Source organism: Phalangium opilio, unplaced genomic scaffold, assembly GCF_054372755.1.
Source record: "Phalangium opilio isolate 3A_F unplaced genomic scaffold, DU_Popi_V2 ptg000104l_1, whole genome shotgun sequence".
Classification (NCBI taxonomy): Eukaryota; Metazoa; Arthropoda; class Arachnida; order Opiliones; family Phalangiidae; genus Phalangium; species Phalangium opilio.
The window spans coordinates 1,988,624-2,009,890 of NW_028324206.1; the positions used below are offsets into that span (position 1 = coordinate 1,988,624).

At 39.8% G+C, this 21,267-nt stretch overlaps 2 protein-coding genes across 2 annotated transcripts; one reads left to right on the plus strand and one right to left on the minus strand.

The window, feature by feature from the left end:
• Positions 1-9,449: 9,449 nt before the first annotated feature.
• LOC149630061 (uncharacterized) lies at positions 9,450-16,973 on the minus strand. The gene is made up of 2 exons (XM_089851365.1): positions 16,936-16,973; positions 9,450-9,987 (listed from the first exon to the last, which is right to left on the minus strand). The coding sequence occupies exons 1-2, from the start codon at positions 16,971-16,973 to the stop codon at positions 9,450-9,452; spliced, it is 576 nt and encodes a 191-aa protein (XP_089707491.1).
• Positions 16,974-19,688: 2,715 nt separating this feature from the next.
• LOC149630062 (uncharacterized) lies at positions 19,689-20,912 on the plus strand. The gene is made up of 6 exons (XM_089851366.1): positions 19,689-19,701; positions 19,790-20,008; positions 20,069-20,243; positions 20,318-20,372; positions 20,445-20,640; positions 20,689-20,912. The coding sequence occupies exons 1-6, from the start codon at positions 19,689-19,691 to the stop codon at positions 20,829-20,831; spliced, it is 801 nt and encodes a 266-aa protein (XP_089707492.1). The 3' UTR covers positions 20,832-20,912.
• The last annotated feature ends 355 nt before the right edge of the window (positions 20,913-21,267 follow it).

Genomic DNA, 21,267 nt, shown 5'->3' on the forward strand with positions numbered 1-21,267 from the left:
ACGGTTATTTCTCATACTCTATACTGAAGCGGTGACGATAACACGCGCGGTACGGTGAATCGCATTTGGTTCGCGACGTGAACGACATACTACGCAGTCGGACAATTTAACCCCAATTACTAAAACTACCGGTTTGCTAATTAAAATTAAATAGTTGTGACGCGTCCAAAGATAAAGGTGAGCTGTGATACTTTTTTATCCTGATAAAAATGACACCCAAATACGGTAATGTGAAACTGGCTTGGCTTGATACTTGGGCCTTGGCCCTTTTTTTACAAGATTTGAATAGAAATTGATTTTAAAGCGAATATTAAATTATTTTTAAGATGGATAATAAATTAAGTAGTGATAGCTACCTAGATATGCAGAGATCCAAGATGGCCGCCACCCCAAGATGGCCGCCATCCAACCAACTCAAACTCAAACCAAACCAAGATTAGCCTATTTTATCTAACCTGACATACCCTGCCTTCCAGCATGCTTTGCCTCCTTTATGATCCTTTTAATGGATCAACCCAGACTTGTGTTATTTTGCCAGATCCCTGTTTGAATTTCCCGCCATAAGCCCATGTCTGAGAAACAAAGACAAATATACAAATAAAGATTTTTTAATAACAAATACCAAATAATATATACAATAAAATAGAGAATAACAAGAATATAAATATAAACAAAGATATTGCCATTGTTTGTCATCAAGAAGGTAAGTACTTCTTTTCTTTGAGTTGGGAATGATTTGTTCGGCATCTCCATGAAAAAACGCGTTACACGCTGAATCCTAAATTAAAACTAAAGTTATTTACCGCTGCTTCCACCGGCCTTAACAATAGCACCGGTGTAACTATTAATTGGGCAACTCTATCGCCCCGCCGGACAGTGTAGGGGGTTTCCCCTACGTTGGCTATGACCACTTTCAGGGGGCCCCGATAGTCGGCGTCTATTGTTATTCTTTAGAAATATTATACTGTTGGGCATTATAAAATAGGTAATAAACATACCTATAGTCCCTTCGGCGACAAACAGCCCTTGGACCGTTAAGCTACTACGGCCGACAATGCGACCGTAGCTGTTCGCCGGTAGCATAACGGCTAACCCGGTCGACAAGATTTTGACACCATGCGGTTCAATCACGGTATCTACTGGACAATATAAGTCCAGTCCGGCCGACTGGGGAGTGGCACGACGAGGAGTAAGCGCTGCCGGATGAATTTTGACAAACGACAGGGCGGGTAATCGAGGAGCGGTAGAGAAAGACATCTTAAAGTTGTTGGGATTGGTGTTTAAGTAACAGAAGTTAAACAACTGATAACTTTCACCTTGAAACACTGGGCTTATATAGTAAATTATGGAGGTTAAATCTAATAGTGTCTAGCTTTCAAGAGTCTTAAGAAACTATTTTTCGATAATAAGGAAAAAGTTAATTAGGTATATATTCATAGAATGAGAAATCTCTCCAAGGTCTAGGTTTATTTTTCTATATGCAAAACTTGTCTAGTCACGATTTAAATAATTCAAATAAGATCGTGTGATATTAAAAATTTATGCGCGAAGGTTAAGAAGGAGTTACCTTGACAGAAGGCCGAGGGGTTAGGTTTTTATTGGTATGCAAAGTTTGTTTGAGCCTGTCTGGCCTTAATTTGAATAATATATTTTGAATAATATGTATAAGATTTCCTTATAGGAAAATTTTTTGATGAAGGTTAAAAGTAATTATTTTGGGAGGAAGTGAAATTATTTTTAACATGATTTAAATATGAATAAACGTATATTAATATTAAACTATAGAGGTGTTTTTATATGCGTATCTACGCTAATATCCTTCATAATCTCCAGTATCAACTCGTCAATAAAAAATGCATTTAAGGTTAAATTAACAAATCGCTTGTTGATACACTTAATAAAAGTAAAATAAGGTGGTTTTATAAAAAAAACCATATCTGGGCCTGTATTCTAAAAAAATGGCCCTGAGATTTTGGTATAAAAGCTGGAGCATCGGCATTGTATTTTCACAATCTAACTTGCCACCATGAACAAGTATCAAGAATCGCAGTCTCTATCACAATCGCTCCTTAATTCACCGCCGTCGTCGCAAGAAGATTTTCCAGCCCCTTCTACCAGCAGTGGAAAAAGAACCATCACCCAGTTCCTGAAGCCAGAACCCATCGAAATACTGCTGGACTCGGACGACGAAAGCTTTGTGCAGGACGTCCTGCAGAAAAATATTGTCGGGTCCAGTGGTATTGAGGGTTCCTTTCGCGTTAGAAAGGAAGGGCAGTACTACGAAACTAAAGTCCCCCCACGCCAGGGGGATTACTTTATAGACGCGGCAGTCTATAAATTTTTCGATATTAGAAATTCCCAGCCTGATAAGGTCTGGGAGTGTAACCACAAAAGACTGAAAATAGTTTTAAAAAAAAACAACAAAGAAGGCGTTAAATTCCTTAACGCCTTCAAGAAGCTGGTGGAGACCGTCAAACAGGACGAGGAGGCTAAACAGCAGCCTCCCAGCAAAGTACGTATCTATTTAACAATGAATCTGCAAGCCAAGTTTTTTCTAAATTTTTTATTTCTGATAGAAATTCAAAAAATGAGTTCGAGCAGCAGCAGCGGCAGCGACTCGGAGGGTAGTGAGAGAGAAGAACACGCGCAGGTAAACCGGTACTACACAATTGAGCGGCAGATTGGCAAAACGAGTCGCAAATGGCACTGTAAACAAATCGATTTGCGTATAGCTTTTAAAAATTTGGATGACATTCCAACGCGAGATTTTTTTCGAATTTTTCGAAAAATTCTCGACGAAGTTATACGTAAATTAGTAACCGAGAATCCCGGGTATAATCGGGTTCGATTTGTTTTAAGCTCCCCCGGATTGACGACCCCCGTGAATATTAAATTTATAAAAATTGATAAATTCACCAGTAAGCGAATTATGCGCACCATCTATAGAGTGACGCAATCTAGTCGGGACTTTGTCTTTAATGGCGAAGATTTTCAGTTTGACATAATTTTTTTAAACCTCGATGCGAATATAGGGACTTATTATAAATCCATTTAAAATAGAACTTTGGTTAATTTGGATTATTTTGTAAAACAAAATAACCAGTTTATTTTTATGGAGAATAATGATAACCTCTGTTTTGCTCGAAGTTTAGTTCTGGGTAAAGAGATGGCCGATCGCCAATTTTACCAACAAAATAAGCAAGGTCCGCCCTTTAACCAGGACAATTTTAACAAACTGAAACGCAATAGTGCCCTTCAAGGTAATATTGCGAAAATCTTGCACAGAAAAGCCGGAGTCCCCGAAGGTTTCGTTACTCTAGAAGATATTCAAAAATTTCAAAATTACTTAGCTCCCCATTATAGGATCGTAATAGTTGATGCTGCGAATAATTTTACCCTATTTTTCAAAGGACCCCAAGCTCCTAAATTTATCTATCTCTTAAAAATTGGCGACCATATCCACCCTGCAAAAACTTGGCACGGCATGATGGGGGGTTGTATCTCTTGCGATTTATGCTTGAAATCGTTTTACAAACGTGAATTGTTAAAAGAGCATAAATGCCCCGAGGATACAAAACCCTATATATGTTTTCGGTGCCAAGGAGAAGCTTTTCATTCAACCAGCGAGGACGTTTTAAAACGTTGCGACGAATGCCACGGCTACTTTTTCCCGGGCCCCTGCTACGAAACTCATTTACTTAATGGCACCTGCGCGAGCCAAAAACGATGTTTAGAGTGCGGGCGGCTGATGGGCGAGGATCACGACTGCAATCCCGAATGCTCTCAGTGTAAAATAGTCCATCCGCCTGGCGAGCATTTTGTTATGCCTTTGGAAACCAAAATGAAAGCCTCGCGGTTTATTTATTACGACATTGAGACTATTCTCAGAAATAATATCCACGTCCCCATTTTACTAGTTTGCGACGTAGAAACTGAAGCTGGCTTTGAAACCAAAATTTTTTACGGCGCCAATTGCGTCGAGCCATTTTTAAATTATTTATTTAGCGTAGAGCAGGTAGTTTTGACTGGACAGAAGCGTAAGACGTACCAACCGCGCTTTACTAACACGCAAGTCGTAGCTCATTACGCGAAAGCTTTTGATAACTTCTTAATTCTCAACGCTTTAATTCATAGACACGTCACCCCTGCCGTTATTTTTGATGGCAGTAAAATTTTAATGATTCATCTCGAGGGACCGCAAATTAGATTTCTCGATAGCTTTAATTACATTAGTCAACCTTTGCGTAATTTCACCAGCATGTTTAGCCTCGGCGATGTGGCGAAGGGATTTTTTCCATTTGATTTTCATACCGAAGAAAATCTTAATTACATTGGCGTCATCCCTGAAGCTTTGTACTTTAACGTGGCTCAAATGAAGGCCAATGATTATCGGGATTTTCAAACTTGGTACGCGTCAATGGAAGGATCTATTTACAACATCAAAGAGGAGCTTATTAAATATTGCATTCAAGATGTCCGAGTCCTAAGACAAGGCGTCGAAGCTTTTAGAAAAATTTACGTAGATCTAAAAAAATTAGACCCTTTCTGCTTGAAAAATATCACTCTGGCGGGTTTTCTAACAACTATTTATCTTAACAATTACTATAAACCTTACAGCATGGGTATTGTTCCTTCTAATGGCTATAACGCAAAATTCAATCACAGTCAGATTAGCTTAAAATATCTCGCTTGGGTGGAGAAAACGGAAAATATTAAATTGCGAACGGCTTTAAGCTATGGGGGTGAATATCGCGTGGGTCGCTACTTAGTCGACGGCTATAGTGAAACTCCGCCCAAAATCTACGATTTCCACGGTTGTTACTTTCACGGTTGTCCATGTCAAAAACTTAATGTCTACAATACCCAACTCAAGGTCAGCAACAGATTTCTGTACGAGCGGACTTTAGATAGAGAGTTGTTTATTAAAGAGAAGATGGTCGGGTATGAATACACTTCCATCTTTGAGTGTCAATTTGCTAAGCTTTTAAAAGAAAACGCCGAAGCAAAGGCTTTCTGCAAAAGTTTAACTTTTCGACCTCAAATATCAGCCCGTAGCGCTCTCTATGGGGGACGAACGGAAAATTTTGTTCTCAACTGCCACGTGCAAGGCGAGGAGAAAATTTTCTACAAGGATATTATTTCTTTGTATCCGAAAGTTTGTCGCGATTGTCCGTACCCTAGCGGCCACCCCATAATCTATAACAGAGATTTTGACAAATCGCCAGGCTGGTATTTTGGCGTTATGAGTTGTCGTCTGCTGGCCCCTCAAGATCTCCACATCCCCTTAATTCCCTTTCGCAGCGGTGGTAAATTAGCTTACGCCCTCTGTCGCACGTGTCTAGAATTGCGAGCGGAAATCTGCGATCACACTGTCAATGAACGGGCTTTCGAATCAGTCTGGCCAACGGTCGAAGTCTATGCCGCTATGGAGCATGGTTATAAACTCCTCGATATATTCGAATATATATATATATATATATATATATATATATATATATTCGAAACGGAATATTTCTTCGCCCAGTACATGACTGATTTTATCGCCTTGAAAGTGAAGAATTCCGGATTTCCCGCTCACGCGCAAACACCTCTGCAAAAAGAGGCGTATATCGCTGATATAAACAAGAATGAAAAGCTCTCGCTGACGGTGGCGGATATTCAATCAAATCCTTCCCTGCGTAATATCGCAAAAATTAATTTAAATTCTCTTTGGGGTCGCATGGCATTAAATACGGGAAAGATTCGCAGCATCTTTATCAACAATTATTACGAACTGATACGATACGCGAGCGATTACACTCTGGAATTAGTCGACTTACGGCCAATCACAGATTCAATCGCTCTCTTATCGTACAAAGCCAAAAGCGATTACGTTCTAGACTACAAACTGGGGTCGGCCATTGTGGGTAGCTTCGTCTCGTGCTATGGGCGACTCGAATTGAACAAGATGCTGCTTCAATTGGACCGCGCAGCTTTGTATTGTGACACCGACTCGATAATCTACCGCCATCTACCGGGAAAGTTTGACATTCCAACTGACAATCATATTGGTTGCTGGGCAGACGAACTCGGCGGTGATTTTATAACTTCCTTTTGTAGTACCGGTGCCAAAAGGTACTCGTTTCGCACTAGCAAAGGAAAAGAAGTCAAGAAAATTAAAGGGTTGACGTTAAATCGAGAAAATCTTGAAAAACTTGACTTTGAAACCTTTGAAAGTGTGGCGATGAATCCGGAAAAGGAAGTTACAGTCAATGTCCCTTTTAATTTTAAACGGGATAAATACAAGCTGCAGCTAGAGGCCGTTAAAATCACCAAAAGATTTCGCCAAACTTCGAATAAGAGATTGTTGAACGCCGATTTGACAACCAGTCGACCCTACGGTTTTAAAGAGTCAGCATCCGCTTCAACATCTCTCGGGCATGAATTACGAGGCTAGGCGAAGACATACTTTCGAGGGCTTGTGGGAATCTTGCGTTCCCATCGAAGCCCTGGCCAAAGACGGTTTCTATCTTGCAGATGTAGAAACACAGACGACGCGCTGCGCCTTTTGCGGCATTGCCCTGTACCAGTGGCGTTGCACGGACAGTCCATCGAGGGAGCATCGCAAGCATAGTCCATCGTGCGCGATGGTTTCCAAAAAACCGTGCAACAACAAACCACTGCGGCAAGGGTTTCCCGACTTCCCGACCAACGAGGGCACGGATGTTTGCGACCATCTGGTTCAGACATGCCCAGCCACCAACAAAGAACAGTCGGGAACCGAAAAAGTGCGCGTGCGCATCCATCCGTCGTGTTTGCTACTGTAGTGCGTGTTTACATCCTACCACCCTCCGAGTCGCGCGTCAACTTTAACCTCCTCAACGCCCAACGCTTCCGCCAGCGTTGTCTGGAATTAGAAGAGAAACTTTTTAAAAAAACAATTACTTAATAGGGGAATTTTTTTTGGGTAAAAGGGTTTCGTTTATATTGTTTAAATATTTTCTACTTTGTGTTTATTAAGGGTCTTTGGGTTTTGGGTTAATTGTATTTTTGTTTATATATATTATATATATATAAACTGTTAATTAAAATAAAAATGTTTATTAATCAAGATGAATCCAGCCGAGTCAGTCTCGCATTCTTTAAAGTTCCAAACACCCGCTCAGTTTCTAATCGTGGGGCCAACGCAAGCGGGGAAGAGTTTTCTTTTAAGTAACTTATTGCAAAATCATCAGCTTATGTTTGACCCACCGCATAAAAAGGTTATTTATTGCTACGCGGCCTGGCAGCCAAACTACGAAAAATTGAAACAATTGATTCCGGGAATTCAATTTATTCAAGGCTTGCCAACGGCTGATCCAGACTTTTGGGAAATGAATCGCGATTCCTACTTGATACTAGACGACTTAGCTAGCCAATTATTTAAGCAAGCTCATATTGCCGATTTAGTGTGCGTGACGTCGCATCATTTAGGGTATACGGTCATTATTATTACTCAACAACTGTTTCCCAAGGGTAGCCAATCGCGGATAATTTCTCAAAACTCATCCTATTTTATAATAATGAAAAATCCTCGAGATGTTGCCTCTATTAGATATTTAGCGCAACAAATAAGTCCAGATAACCCGAGACGTATTACGGATGCGTACAGGCTAGCCACTAAAGAACCCTATAGTTATTTGTTAATTGATTTAAAACAAGAAACTCCGGAAAATTTACGATTAAGGTCGCGTGTTCTACCTCACGAATCGCCTATGTATGTCTATGTCGATTAAATTTAATTGTCATTTGAATAATGGCCCCGCACGTTAAACATCGATCAGGAAAACGCTCCCGACTCGTCGTAGCCTGTCCCTCGACAAAGTTTGCCAAATTTGTCCCTTATTTACAAAGTTTGCGTCAAACTAGCTGTAAACAACGGCGAACCCTCTTAAACAATAGTAGCACGCCTCAATTAAAAAGCATTCAAACAATTTGTAAGAATTTAAAGGGCGGGGGAATTTTTTTAAGTAAAGACCGTAAGAAAAGCTTAGCAAAGTACAAGAAAATTATTAGACAACTCGGATCAAGTACCTTGTCGCAGAAAAGCAAAAAAAAGCTGTTGTTGCAGCAATCAGGTGGTTTTCTTACGACGCTACTTGCAGCAATTTTGCCTTCAATTGTCCAAGCAATAGCTGGTAAACTATGAAACAAATGGTACTTGTACCGGCTAGCGCCGTAACTTCAACAGCTGCCCAAGAACACTCGGCCTTGGACCGAGAGATTGATGATATTTTAAAATCGCCATTGAATGCTTACGATAAATTATATAAATATTTAGACGCTTTTAAGAAATATTTAAGTATCGAGAAACAAATTCCTTTACCTAAATTTGAGGTCGTCAGTCCTACAATGGGAAATGTCGTCACGCCGCCATTACCGGTCACCCCTAAAATGCCGCCTCGAAAAAAACAATCTTCATGGCCAAGTTCTGCCACGTCATCTCCCTCCTTAAGCTCCTCAGGTAGCGCTTTTACCACGCCGCCACGCTATAAAATTAAGCCTCGGGAGAGAGTTTTAAAAAGCGAAGCCGGAACCCCTACACCTGATGAACTTTACCAGCAATTTGGGCCAACCTATGTTGGCGATATGGTTAAGCGTCAAGCTGAAATTTTGGCAAAAAGTTTGCAAAAAACATTTTTCACGCCAAAAAGAGAGGTAGAAGAAGAAGAAGGCGCTGTCGGATATGCAAATCGCAATGACGACGGCAATTTTCAAGAAGAAGTCGTCGATGAACAGGAAAATATACCAGAAGACAACGCGGAAAGTTTAACGGACCTGGAAAACCTGTTTGAAAGCGCCTCTGCCAAGCAAAAGAAAAAAAAACAAAAAAAGCCTCGGAAGAAAAAAGATGAACTTCAAAACTTAGGACCGTTGGTTCCATCTAACGAGAGGAGAAAGAGGCACAATAAATGGCGCGATATTAATTAAATGTAATATTTAGACAAAATAAAAATTGTTTTATTGCGAACAATATCTGTGTACATGTTTTTTTAAATGTAAAGATAAATATAATAAAGCGACATAATCGTTAAGTTTAAGATTCTGATCATAGATGGCATCTAATATCGTCTTCCTTGAGATTCCATCGGCCCTTAGTGTTAGGTACAGCCAACAGTGGATGCCGCACAGTTGAAAAAAAGGGTGTTGAATTTGATGATTGTTGTAAACAAATCTTTTCCCGTATCGTTTTAAATTAACCCTATAGAATCGTGGCGAATTTCCATATGTGCAGAACATTTCCACCGTGTTATTGCTGCAATAACACGCAATCCAATGCTGTCCAGCCTGGTCAGATGGTTCATTGTTAAATATGAAGCAAAATTTAGATTGTTTCGGTCGGTCTGGTAGCCTATCTACCGGGAAGCAACCCAGGTAATAGGGTCGCGTCCTTTTGTCGCAAGTTAAAAGAGCGCTTATTTGCGAAGTGTTCATAATTTAGTCTTGACGAGGCCCGTCTCAGGTAACGAGATTTTTTGCAATTCGGTGGCGTAGAAGACGCCCAGAATTTCTTCTCCCTTCAAATCTGCTACTCGATACACGGGTGGATACCTTGGTATAACGTCAACAACGCGAAATATTTCGTCAGTAAAAGTCCCACCAGAGCTAATTTTTCTAAAAACCCGACTGGCTATGGACAAACGCACGTGATCGCCAATTTTAAATCTTGGTGCGTATCGATTAATTCCGTTAGATTTACCGTACAATTTATTCCAAATAATTGATTCGTTATCTATATTAACATTAGCCGGCGCTATGCCGGTAGTTGAATGAACCCGTTCATTATAAGCTCGAGTTATTAAAGGTAAATATTTAACGTAATTTTTATTTCCCGTGGCCGTTATAACCCGGGCAATCTGCTCCTTAATTGTTCTTATAAAACGCTCGGCTAAACTGGCTTTATGCTGACTTCGGGCAAAATGTATTTGCACAGTGTGACGTTTCAAAAAGGAAGCAAAGTTGCGCGAACTGAATTCCCCACCAAAGTCAGCGTATATTTTCAACGGAATCCTCTCTCGAAATATTTTTTTAAAAGCTTCGATAACCTCGCCAGATGTTTTGTTTCTAAGAGGTATTGTCCATCCGTAGCGGCTTAAGACGTCAATGACGCACAAAACATAGCGAATATTTTTATTAAAACGTTTTAATTTCGGTAGATCCAACAAATCAGCTTGAAAAACGTCATCGATAGTCGAGGCGTACACCTGGTTGGTTTTGAATCGGAAACGTCGAAATCGGTGTTTCGTGTAGGCCGGTTGTTTCTCGAGAAAGGCGACTAATTTTGCTTTTGGCACGTGCGGTAAGGCCTTTTGTAATCTCGCTAGCGACCCATAGGTGGCCGGATTAGCCACGTCGTAATAAATTTTTCTAATTTTAGCGTCCATGTCTTAACAAGTATAAATAACGACTAAATGGTTTCCCAATAAACAACTTTATTTAATACACACAAAGGTATTTTGTAAAAACAATATCAGTTAAACAAATACGCTATATCAGTACATTTATTTTAATAGCCATAAATCAAGGCATTCTTTAAATCGGCAAAACTGTTGACAAAATAAGCGTAAATATCCTCTTGATCCTCGATCCATCCGTGTTCAGTCTCAAATTGATGCAAAATTTTCTCACGATCCAATTGAGGCAGCGCTTCGTGCAAATTACGTTCGACTCGATCGCTGAAATTTGTGTCAAATTCCGAGCAGCTTTGAGAGTGGCATATTTGTTTTCGACACTCGACGTTGGCGCATATGGAAGTGACGTCAAACAAAGTGGTAGTGAGCTCGTTTAAAATTAATTCGCGCATGCGACAGACAGCTATCCCTTTAGCTTTGAGATCCTCGTCAATCAGCGGCTTTAAATCAATCAATGTCTGCCATCCTGTTTTGTTCAGGCTGAATCCTTCGCTGGTGCTAAAGTTCAGGAAATAACGACTGCCGCTGCCTCGTTCATAGTATCGAAGATCGATTATACGTTCATCTTTCGAGTTGACGAAGCATTCCAGCTTGAGGCGCTCTTTGACGGGCAACCAAATATGATAGCGAGGTATTTTTCCGTCAAAAAAGGACGTGAGTTCATTTTGAAACCGAAACAAAGCGTACCAGGCGTTAGGTTTTAATATAGTTTTTGTACGCGTATCCGATCTTTGAATTAATATTTTAGGTTCAATTGACTCAATGACGCAAATGTCGAGCTTTGGCGTGACGGTGTGTACTTGGTGCATATTGGCTCGCGACTGATATTGTATTTATAAAGTTTTAGTCTTTTATACGTTGGGGTGATTATAAATAATTTCTCTGTTTTTAGATATTATTAATTGGTTGTTTGGAAATTCGGCCATGACAATACACGTGACGTTTTCGGTTAGCGGAGAGCTAAATCTTAACGATAACCGCAAGCTACCAGTCTGGGGCATGGAATTTAAACCTAACGAAGCGAGATGTTCTCTACTCAAATCAAAAACAACGACAAAAAAGCCCTTCTTATATAAATCGTAAGAAATTATATTTCCCCGGTCAAGACCTAATATCTCGAGACCCTCGAATAAAGAATTGTAACATCTAACGTATTGATCGTCGTCAAAATTAGGCGTAAAGGGAATATCAGGATAATTTTGAGAATTTAAAGAGAATTGCATGAAATCGAGTTTGAAGTGTTGGAGATCCAGGGGGTTAGAAGTTGCTTCCCCTTCAAATTTTTTATTAGTAACGAAAGCCACGACAGTTCGCGAGGGTAATTGCCCCGTAAACAGGCTGTCCCTAATAAAATCTTGCGTTCCGGTGGTTATTAAGAAATTTTCATAACAATAGAGTTTACTTCGTAGCGAGCGTTTATTCCCGAGTTTAACATCTGAGCGTGAGCTAGTTGCAGTTCGGGATTAGCCTCAATTTCGCGCGTAAACAAGGTGCATTCCGTTAAATCAATCTTATACTTTTTGCCCGTTTCATTGTGAATAATACCGAAATCCGTGGAGCTTCGATGAAGTCTAATTCGCACCTCGATATTATCTAGTAAGAATTTGGGCGTTTTGAACATATCCAGAAATAATTCGCCAATTACATCGCACGTCTTTGATTTTGCCACGCGTTTAGCGCGACGACCAATACCATTATCTTCTTTGTTAATATTGGCGTCATCTAAAGCCGTCGCCGGATCGATAATGGTATCCAAATAATATAACATAGAAGTTAACCAGGAATTGGCCGCCGTTTGTCCATAATTTAAAAGTATTTTAAAATAGGCCATATATGGGTACATATTATTAGGTTGTTGGACAGCGACGCCATTAAGAAATAATTCTACTTGACAAAATAGCGAGGCAATTATTAAATTTGTTACCGAGACTTTCTTTTCCGCATCTGGAACGGCCGTGCCGTCCTCGTGTAAAACGCGAAATTTTAATCTCAAAAGAGTTTTAGTCAAATCATGATAATTGTTAGAGGGAGGAATGATAAATTCTACATATTTAGCATTAGTTAGTGGGGCAATTGGATAATGAGCAGTCGTTTTAGTCCCCACAATATTATTATTCACCACTGGCTTTTCAAATACTTCAAAATCGGATAGAACACTTTCGTAGGTCGACATGTTTAGTCTAGAAAATCGCGTTTAGTGCGTCGCTTAACACGTTTGCTCCGGCTTGTTTTAGCAGTCCTCTTTCGTTTTCGGCCCGTCCCGCTCTGAGTGTTGACGAACCGGTCCACGCCTTTATGTAGTAGGGAATTTATAGATTGTTTGACATTTCGTTTAATCGATTCTCGAGGTGATATTCCGGGGTTTTGTGCATCGCTAATTACTCTACTCGTTAACCCAACAGCTTCGGACGCTAAAGTATTAATGGCCGGCCTAATAAAGGGTGTAATTTTGCGCAATAAAGAATTAAAGATGCCGCCAACACTAAAACGACCCCCCGATTGGAAAACGTTTGCGTGTAAAGCCGGAAGGGACGATCCTCTTTGGAAATACAGAGTGTATCTATTAGGCACCATTGCTCCTGTTCTATTGACGTCGACGCCTAAAAAACAGTTTAATATACACTTTGCCCAAATTAAACGGGATATTTTCCCCGTAATCGGATTTCAATTCAATTTCAATTTCTTGTATATCGCTGGTTGAAATTGGATAAAAGTCGATATTATTAAATATTTCCTGGTTCTCTTCGTCTAGCAGCGAAAATGCCGGCATTTTTATGAAACGTAGCAGAGGGGCTTGACCACCACCCACCACTTGTTGACGGATAATATTGGTATAAACAAACATGGCATCGACGCCTCTCATGATATCAGCGGGGTACTCCGAAGTCTCGTTATTAAGATACCGATCTAATTGATTGGCACTAAAGCCTAACAGCCTCCCGAGCCCTCTTCCGGGTGTTGTTTTGGGAAACAAAATTGAGACCGTATCGTTTAATTTTGAAACCGTCACGGTTCCGTCTACATTCTGCCAAAATTTTAGACTTTTCCTATGCGCCGGGGACATGGCTTCGCTCATAGCACTTAAAACATCGCTAATATGATAATAAACCCCGGGAGGAATCTCGCACGCGTAATTGTCAACTCGTTTGCCTTGAAGGTTATCTTGTTGATATCCGGGTAGGGACGGCTGGTCAGCCATATTTGGATCTTCTGGAAATCTATCAACATCGTATTCGCTAGTCCAAAAATTATTAGCCTCTGTCAGTGTCATTGATCTCAATCGGGGGTTAACCAACGCTACACCCGAGTGGCTATGTTGCAAAACTTCTCCCTCTTCGGGAATGTTAAATAACTTGGCCATCGGTCCAGCTACCGATACGCGAACACCTCGCTCTATTTCGAGACGCGTGTAGTATCTATTTTCTGGCACCGTTTTGAGAATAAAGATTTTAAAATGACGGCGAGTCATAAATTGCTGAACTTCTAATAATTTGTTAATCACTTTCAAATGTAGCGAAAAGGGGATTACCGCACCGGTCGGGGTAAGATCACAGGTATATTCACGCGCCGGTATTTTGATTTTCGTTGTCTCCGTCTTTGTAAAAAGATACATTAATGAAAAGTGGACGCGATATGACACGCCTGTACTGTTAGTAGTTTTAAAATGCGTAAAATTACGCTCTAGAGGCCTCTTGGATAGAAACGTCCCCCCAACGTATTCATTTTCTAAATTTAATATATCCTGCAAATCCGGCGAAAATTTCATTTCAATTTTTGCCGGACAATGGACTCTAAAATAATGCTCCGCTCCTTGTTTAATAACGCTAAATTCAGCATTGTGCAATCTTAAAGGATCGTGGTTGTTCGAGCTTATTTTGAGCTCTTCGGCGATTTCATAATAAATTTTAAAATCATCCTCCAAAGATTGTTTCGCTTTAAACTCGCCTGACACCGAGAACAATAAATAAATCCATGGCTCCTCCCCGGCGGTATAATGCTTAATGGTTCTATTGACTCGATATTCTAGATAGGCATTGTTTTCATTTATGGTATATTCTTGTATCGTGAGGCTTAAGGGACCGCATTGCTGCTTTCCGGTATAATATTTATCGGGGTCGAGGTTTAGCAATTTAGCTAATTGGGAGAAAATTTAATTTCCACCCATTCCGGTGTTTTGAAATTATACACGATAGCATAGCCCCAATTATCTACTACGTGATATGTGAATTGAATTTTATTTATTACTATTTTTTCTAAAGTGTTGGCTACGGCTCGATAAAGCCCTTCGGCGTTTTTCTCTGGCGTTTTACTGGCTTTAAAAGTTTGAGGTAAGAACAATATTTTATAGTTATCATAATCTTCGGGGTTAATTTGCTTAGGCTTTTCAGAGATAATTGGCTCGGGTTTTTTCTTTGGCGGATCAACCGGCTGCGGAAACAAGGGTTTTTCATCAACCGATGGTGGGGAGGGGGTCGGTAATACGGGTAGCTCAAAAGTAGAGGATGTTGTAGAGTCTGGAGATTTTGAGAGATCAGGCTTGGATAGGTCGGGTTTCGATAGGTCGGGGTTCGGTAAGTCGGGTTTCGGTAAGTCAGGTTTTGAGGGGTCTGGAAATATATATATTTCTTCAACCTCCGTTGGCGAGGGGGTCGGCGTCAGTGGTTCGAAGGTAGAGGGTTTCGGGGCCTCTTGTTTTGATAGATCAGGCTTATATGGGTCCGGAGCTGGAATTTTGGAGGGGTCCGGAAGTTTCAGGGGATCTGGCTCCGGCTTTGATGACTCGGGAGCAGGAATCTCAGGGGGTTCTGGAGTAGTTAGCTTAGTTGGGGTAGTGGAGGGGGGCTCCGCTGCTGATGTTGCAGTGGGGGTGGGCTTAGCCGCTGTTGTTGTTGTTGTAGTGGAGGCGGGCTTAGCTGTTGTTGTTGTTGTTGTAGTGGAGGTGGGTTTAGATGTTGTAGTTGGGATGGGCTTATCTGTTGTTGTTGTTGTTGTAGTGGGTTTAGCTGTTGTAGTGGGGCTCGGCTTAGCTGGTGTTGTTGTTGTTGTTGGCTTAGCTGTCGTAGTGGGGATTGGTTTAGTCGAAGTTGGCGGCATCGGTTTATTTGAACTTGGAGGTATTGGTTTAGTCGAAGTTGGAGGTAACTGTTTACCTGAAGCTGGCGTTTTAGAGGGGTCAGGCCCTGAATATGTTGGATAATAAGGCTTTGGAGAGGTTTGTTTTGGAATAGTTATTTTGGGTGGTGGTGGTGGGGGAGGGGTTATTTTGGATGGCCGTGGTTGTACAAATACTACGGGTTCAGTCGTAGCAATAGGTATCAGAAGAAAAGGCGTAGTTCGCGGTAAAATAGGTATAGATGGCGGTACAGGTTTATATTCCGGCTGGGGCTTTTTTCTTATCGGCGGAACTTCGTGGCTTGTTTTACGTTTAATGCCTGCCTTAGGAATGTACTTGTAATCAAATTTTTTTTTAAAACTATCTCCAACATTATCAATTTCGATTTCCACGTAATTATTAGTGTAATTTAAACTTATATTTTTAGCATGCTTTGATACAGGATATTTGGATATATATGGAACATCTTCGTAATTATTCTCTTTAAATTCAAATAGCGTGGCCAAGGGGGAATCAGCTGGTATTTTGAACCGTATGTTTTCCTCTCCTAAAACTTGCAGGTAAACGGGAAAGTTTGTATCTAACTGTTTTCCCAGGGCCCCGTCTTTATATTTATTCACTAATTTAAAAGATAATTTGCCTTTTAAATACGGATGACTGTTTACATCATCATTTAACAGCTCGACAAAATTTTGGGGCAGTTCGTACTCTTTGGTCTTGGTATAACGATTGACAGGTATCTATAATTTTTGATATTCAACAGGCTCTCTAACAGCTGCATAGTTGTCACGGTTTGGGTCACTTACGACCTGAATTTCAAACTTGTTAAACTCTTCGCTTATATTCACCCAATGATTTGGAAATATGATTTCTGCCAACCCAACTTCATAATCACTAGTCAAGTTCAAAGGTTGATGCAAATAATTTTTAAAACTTGATTGGGTATTGTTTGGATATATATCGAGACACGTATTAGACGCTAGAGTTAAAAAGACGTCGTCATTCATGACTAACGCCTGTTTATCAACTAACCCCAACTTCTTAAACAAACCTTATTTTATACATAAAAAGATCGTCCATAGCTCGGTAGACTGGCCGGGATTTGAACTCGCCACCTTTGGGGTATCACATTAGTAAACCCTGCCTTTATCCACTGAGCTATGGACGATCTTAAACAACAGGCCGTTTATCTTCATCAAAAACTTTAAAAATTCTTAAACTTTTAAAGTCGTTACCCTTGAAAAATCTACGTAAATAGTTAATTAAACCCTAACCGCTTCCAATAAAATATTTTCCTCAAAACAAGGAAAGTTTTAAGTCGTCATCCTTGAAACATCTACGTGATATTCTAGTATATAAGAGTCGTGTTTTAAAGAGAGAGTTACCAGTTACCTGGCTACGCTCTCCTGTTTAACCGTGTGCAGTACCATCTCTACTAAGATGACTTTACCCGCCGATCGTGGATTCACACAGCTTTTGCTCTGTGAAAAGAGACCAAATTCGATTTTTCCATCCGTCTCTTTTCAGGAATAGCCTGAAAAGAGACCAAATTCGATTTTTCCATCCGTCTCTTTTCAGGAATAGCCTGAAAAGAGACCAAATTCGATTCATTAGAACCCGACTTGTCGGGTTCTAAGTTGGCTATCAAGTAAGATTTTCGGAATCATTTATAACAAAAATTTAGTTTTTCATAATTAAATAAAACATTATCGATTATAGTTTGGAAAAAGAATGTAGCCCTGATCCAATTGATAGCCAAGAATCGACCTTCATTGCGGTGTCATATGCGTCCATACAACTGACTACCGCAATGAAGAGTGGGGAAGTTCTGCGTACCTTGCACCAAATGGAACCCGTTCTCTTCAGTGGGTCTCTCGATGTCCGTCTCAAACTTAACAATTTCACGACATCAACTTAACCCTCTAAACGCTTGATACAATTTGGACACAAGAAGTAACGAAAAAACCACCAAGCCTCGGCCCATGATCTTCGAGAACCAATGGAGGACTTTACTTAAAATATCTTTCTCTAACAATCCTCGATTACCCTGCTTGTCTTTCATCAAAATTCATCCGGCATCGTTTATCTTACGCCACTTGACGTCAGCCATCAGAATGCATGAAGAAAGCTAGTGGCGCTAATTACGATTTAAAGAGCGGCTTTCAGTTAAGATTTCGACTAAAATATCAAGTTTTGAAAATCGAAATGTCACTTTGAACAAGATGCTTTTACACTAGAGATAAGAACAATAAAATCTTTATTTGTATATTTGTCTTTGTTTCTCAGACATATTTAAAGGTTCTATGGTGGGAAATTCAAACAGAAATCTGGCAAAATAACACATGTCTGGGTTGGTTTAGACTTGTTCGGGGGCATAGCATAGTGGAAGGCAGGAATACCCATAGCACGGTGGAAGGTAGGGAATATCAGGTAAGATTTCTCCATAAAATAACACAATCTAGGGTTGGCAGTTCATCAATCTAGGGTTGAAAAATAACACGCCCGAGCTCGGGCCAGTCCGGACTTGTCTGGGAAGTTTGGTTTGAGTTGGGTAGTGGCGGCCATCTTGGGGTGGCGGCCATCTTGGATCTCTGCATATCTAGGTAGCTATCACTACTAAATTAAATATCTGAATTAAAATTCTAATAGCTGAATTTTATATCAGATGCAGTGCGCAATACCACAAAACTCAATAACACGCGGGAATATGATATTGAAACTGTCACGAAAGCCTGGATAAAGCACTCGAAGGATCGCAAAGGAGGTAGGAGTGAATGGCAACATCAAAAATAGTCAACAGTCAACAGATGAGATCGAATGAATAGAAGATGTATAGACAAAAGTGCCAAGTCTCATTCATTTTATTTGATCTCATATTTAAGTAGTTGAACTAGAACTGCATGTTCTTTAATAACTGAAACCGTTTTTGAGCTTAATTGGTTTTAATGGAATTTCACGCCCAAAATAAGTATTTTAATCAATAGGTTAAAACAATTAATATTGATAATTGAAGAAAAAATTTGAGCGTGAAGTTAACTCTTTTTTTTCTGCTTCTAATCTTAATTTGTTCTAAATGAACTTTTTACTGTCGACATTAAAGGCTGATAAGTAAACAGCTATTATGAAACCAAATGTGACATTTTAAAAGTGAATAACAAAATGTGAGAGAGCAAAAGTAAATAAAATGTTACTAAGACGCATTCTTTAACTGAGAACTTGATAAATAATTGTTGTATTTGCGAACCATTTGTCAAATCAAAGAGGACTTTAATAAATATATTTTGTAATAACGTGAATTCAGTAAAATAATCATCATGTTCTAAAGCTATCTTCGGTAAATGGATCTCTTTTACCAGCCACATAGCTCTCCAAGAAAGGGTCGGTAAAAATATCTAATACCGACCACATCTCTTGGGTCGGTAAAAAGATCTCTTTTACCGACCACATTAAAGCGGAAATCTGATCACGATTCGCCCCTAGAGTTGTACTTGTCCGCACAGCTTCAAAAAAATCCAAGAATGTGCTGCCACCTTTAATTTTTAAGGTTGGTTTATGATCAGACCTTTTTTTTTCTACCAGTGCTGGACATAAGTTGCCATTTAACAAATTAGACTTAGAGCAGACGACGGTTTGAAGGCGCGGGCTGTTTATTATTCTAACTTCATGCTGTGAAAGGGTGGTTTGTTTTTGATTATTTAGATGGTCTAAACTGAAATGAAGGTGTAAGATTTACTTATTATATTTGAGAATGTTCGGTCACTCGGGAAAAAAATAAAATAGTTTTATATTGAACGCATGTTTTATACTCTTTTTATTCCAAAATTTTGGTTTGCGGATGTGATCCTACATAGCCACGATATTGAAATGCATTCGTCCTATTTTAGTAAGTATTTAATTTAGTTCAGTGACTTAAGGCCCGTTCACAGAAGAGCTGAAAGCGGAAGCTGAAGGTGTATAGATGAAGCTGAAACTTGTTTTTTTGACAAGCGCGACCGTTCACAAAGGCGCGAGAGCGGATTTGTACCAGCTTTTTCTGAGAGTTGAAGCTGATTTTCGCGATAAGCGGGTGATCTGCCGCGGCAGATTCTCTCGCGCAAGTTGAGCTCTCGCAAAACCACACGTGACTTTGATTAGCCAATGAGGTGATGCGTTTCGAAGGTAGCCGGAAACATTCCGTAGTTGCGCAATAGTTAGGGTCGCTTTCCCGTTTAGGTCTGTTTTGGACGTTTTTTTATCCGATTAATAGCGTTTAATTTTGAGTTAAAAATGTCACTGAAAGAGAAAAAAGAGCAGGAGAAATATATAAAAGCTCAATTGCGGCAAAAGGACAGTGAAAGGAAGGAAGAAATAATTAATTTGATGATAAACTATCCTGAAATCTGGAACAAATCCAGTCCGGACTTTAGGGATAGACAATTACAAGGCGTAAAATGGGAAGAACTGGCTAAATCTATGAAGATGTCCAGTAAGTTAAAGAGCTACTTGATAATTAGTTGTGTTGCATTGTTATTAACGGTTTTTATAGTCAAAGATGTTAAAAACATGTGGAAGTATTTAAAGGATCAATTTAGAACAAATTTCCATGCGGTAAGCAAGAAAAAATCTGGGCTGGAATATGTGGAGGAAGAAGATATAAAATTAGTGAAATGGCCCTATTTTAAGCAACTAATGTTTTTAAAAGACACTGTGAGTCGTCGCGAGTGAGTATTTTTTTAAAATTACTACCATTGAAATGTAAAAATGTTGGCGAGAAAGTAAGTAAAATTTAAATTAGGACAACATGCAATCTCAATCTTAATGATGAAGACAATGGCGAAACTGCTGATCAAGTAAAAAAGTTATAAAATAGTATAAATATCTGATGGAAATAAATAAGAATAGTATAATCATCTGACATGTAGATATTAAGTGCTATGGCTAGTGGTAGTATGCCAGACGAGATAATAGATAACTCGGTGGACCAGGTTGAAGATGATATTCCTTCTCCAGATGATTTTATTTCTCGAGAATCACCTCTGCCTCAACAAATTCTGCCTGAAGCAAATATCGCTACTGCCTCGAGTGCATCGGTGACAAGGGATTCGACATCAAATTCAGGTACTGCCTCGAGTGCATCGGTGACAAGGGCTTCGACATCAAATTCAGGAACTGCCTCGAGTGCATCGGTGACAAGGGCTTCGACATCAAATTCCGCATCAAAAAAGCGTAAACAGGTGGATCACCATAAAGACAGAGGGGATGAAACACGCCAGGAAATCCGGGAGGAAATATCAAAAATTGACCAGTAACTACAAATAGATTGTCTATATTATATTCACAGCTCTTGTATTAATGAAAATATACAATTACTCTAGCCTCATCGCAGCTTCCATTTCCCATGACTGCCAGCAAAATACAGAAACTCGTTCCCAAAGGTTTTGCAAGTACTTGGCTGACTTATTAAGTCAAGTACCAGAAGATTCGCAGCTAGATTGTGAAATGGAACTAATGGGGGTTGTGCGTGGTTATTTGCGTAATAAGAATTGAAACGATATGGAATGTATGAAATTGGGCTGTATAATAAAAGACTTTTTCCGTGAATCAAAGTAGAACATTTATTAAGTTGTCAAAATACAATTTGGTAACATGCGAGACGTGAAAGTTACTAGCGATTAACCCCAGGCATATCCCATTGCCAAGGGACTGCACCTTCCTCAGACCAGAAGTAGTCCGTGTATATTGTTC

Bases quoted from the DNA above. Each gene is read 5' to 3' on its own strand.
- LOC149630061 (XM_089851365.1), bottom strand. From the start codon at position 16,973: ATGGTACTGCACACGGTTAAACAGGAGAGCGTAGCCAG. The intron at 9,988-16,935 runs GTAACTGGTAAC...TGGGGAATTCAG, and splicing joins AAACAGGAGAGCGTAGCCAG to TTCGCGCAACTTTGCTTCCT.
- LOC149630062 (XM_089851366.1), top strand. The intron at 20,009-20,068 runs GTAAGTTAAAGA...CGGTTTTTATAG, and splicing joins TAAATCTATGAAGATGTCCA to TCAAAGATGTTAAAAACATG. The intron at 20,373-20,444 runs GTAAAAAAGTTA...TCTGACATGTAG, and splicing joins ATGGCGAAACTGCTGATCAA to ATATTAAGTGCTATGGCTAG.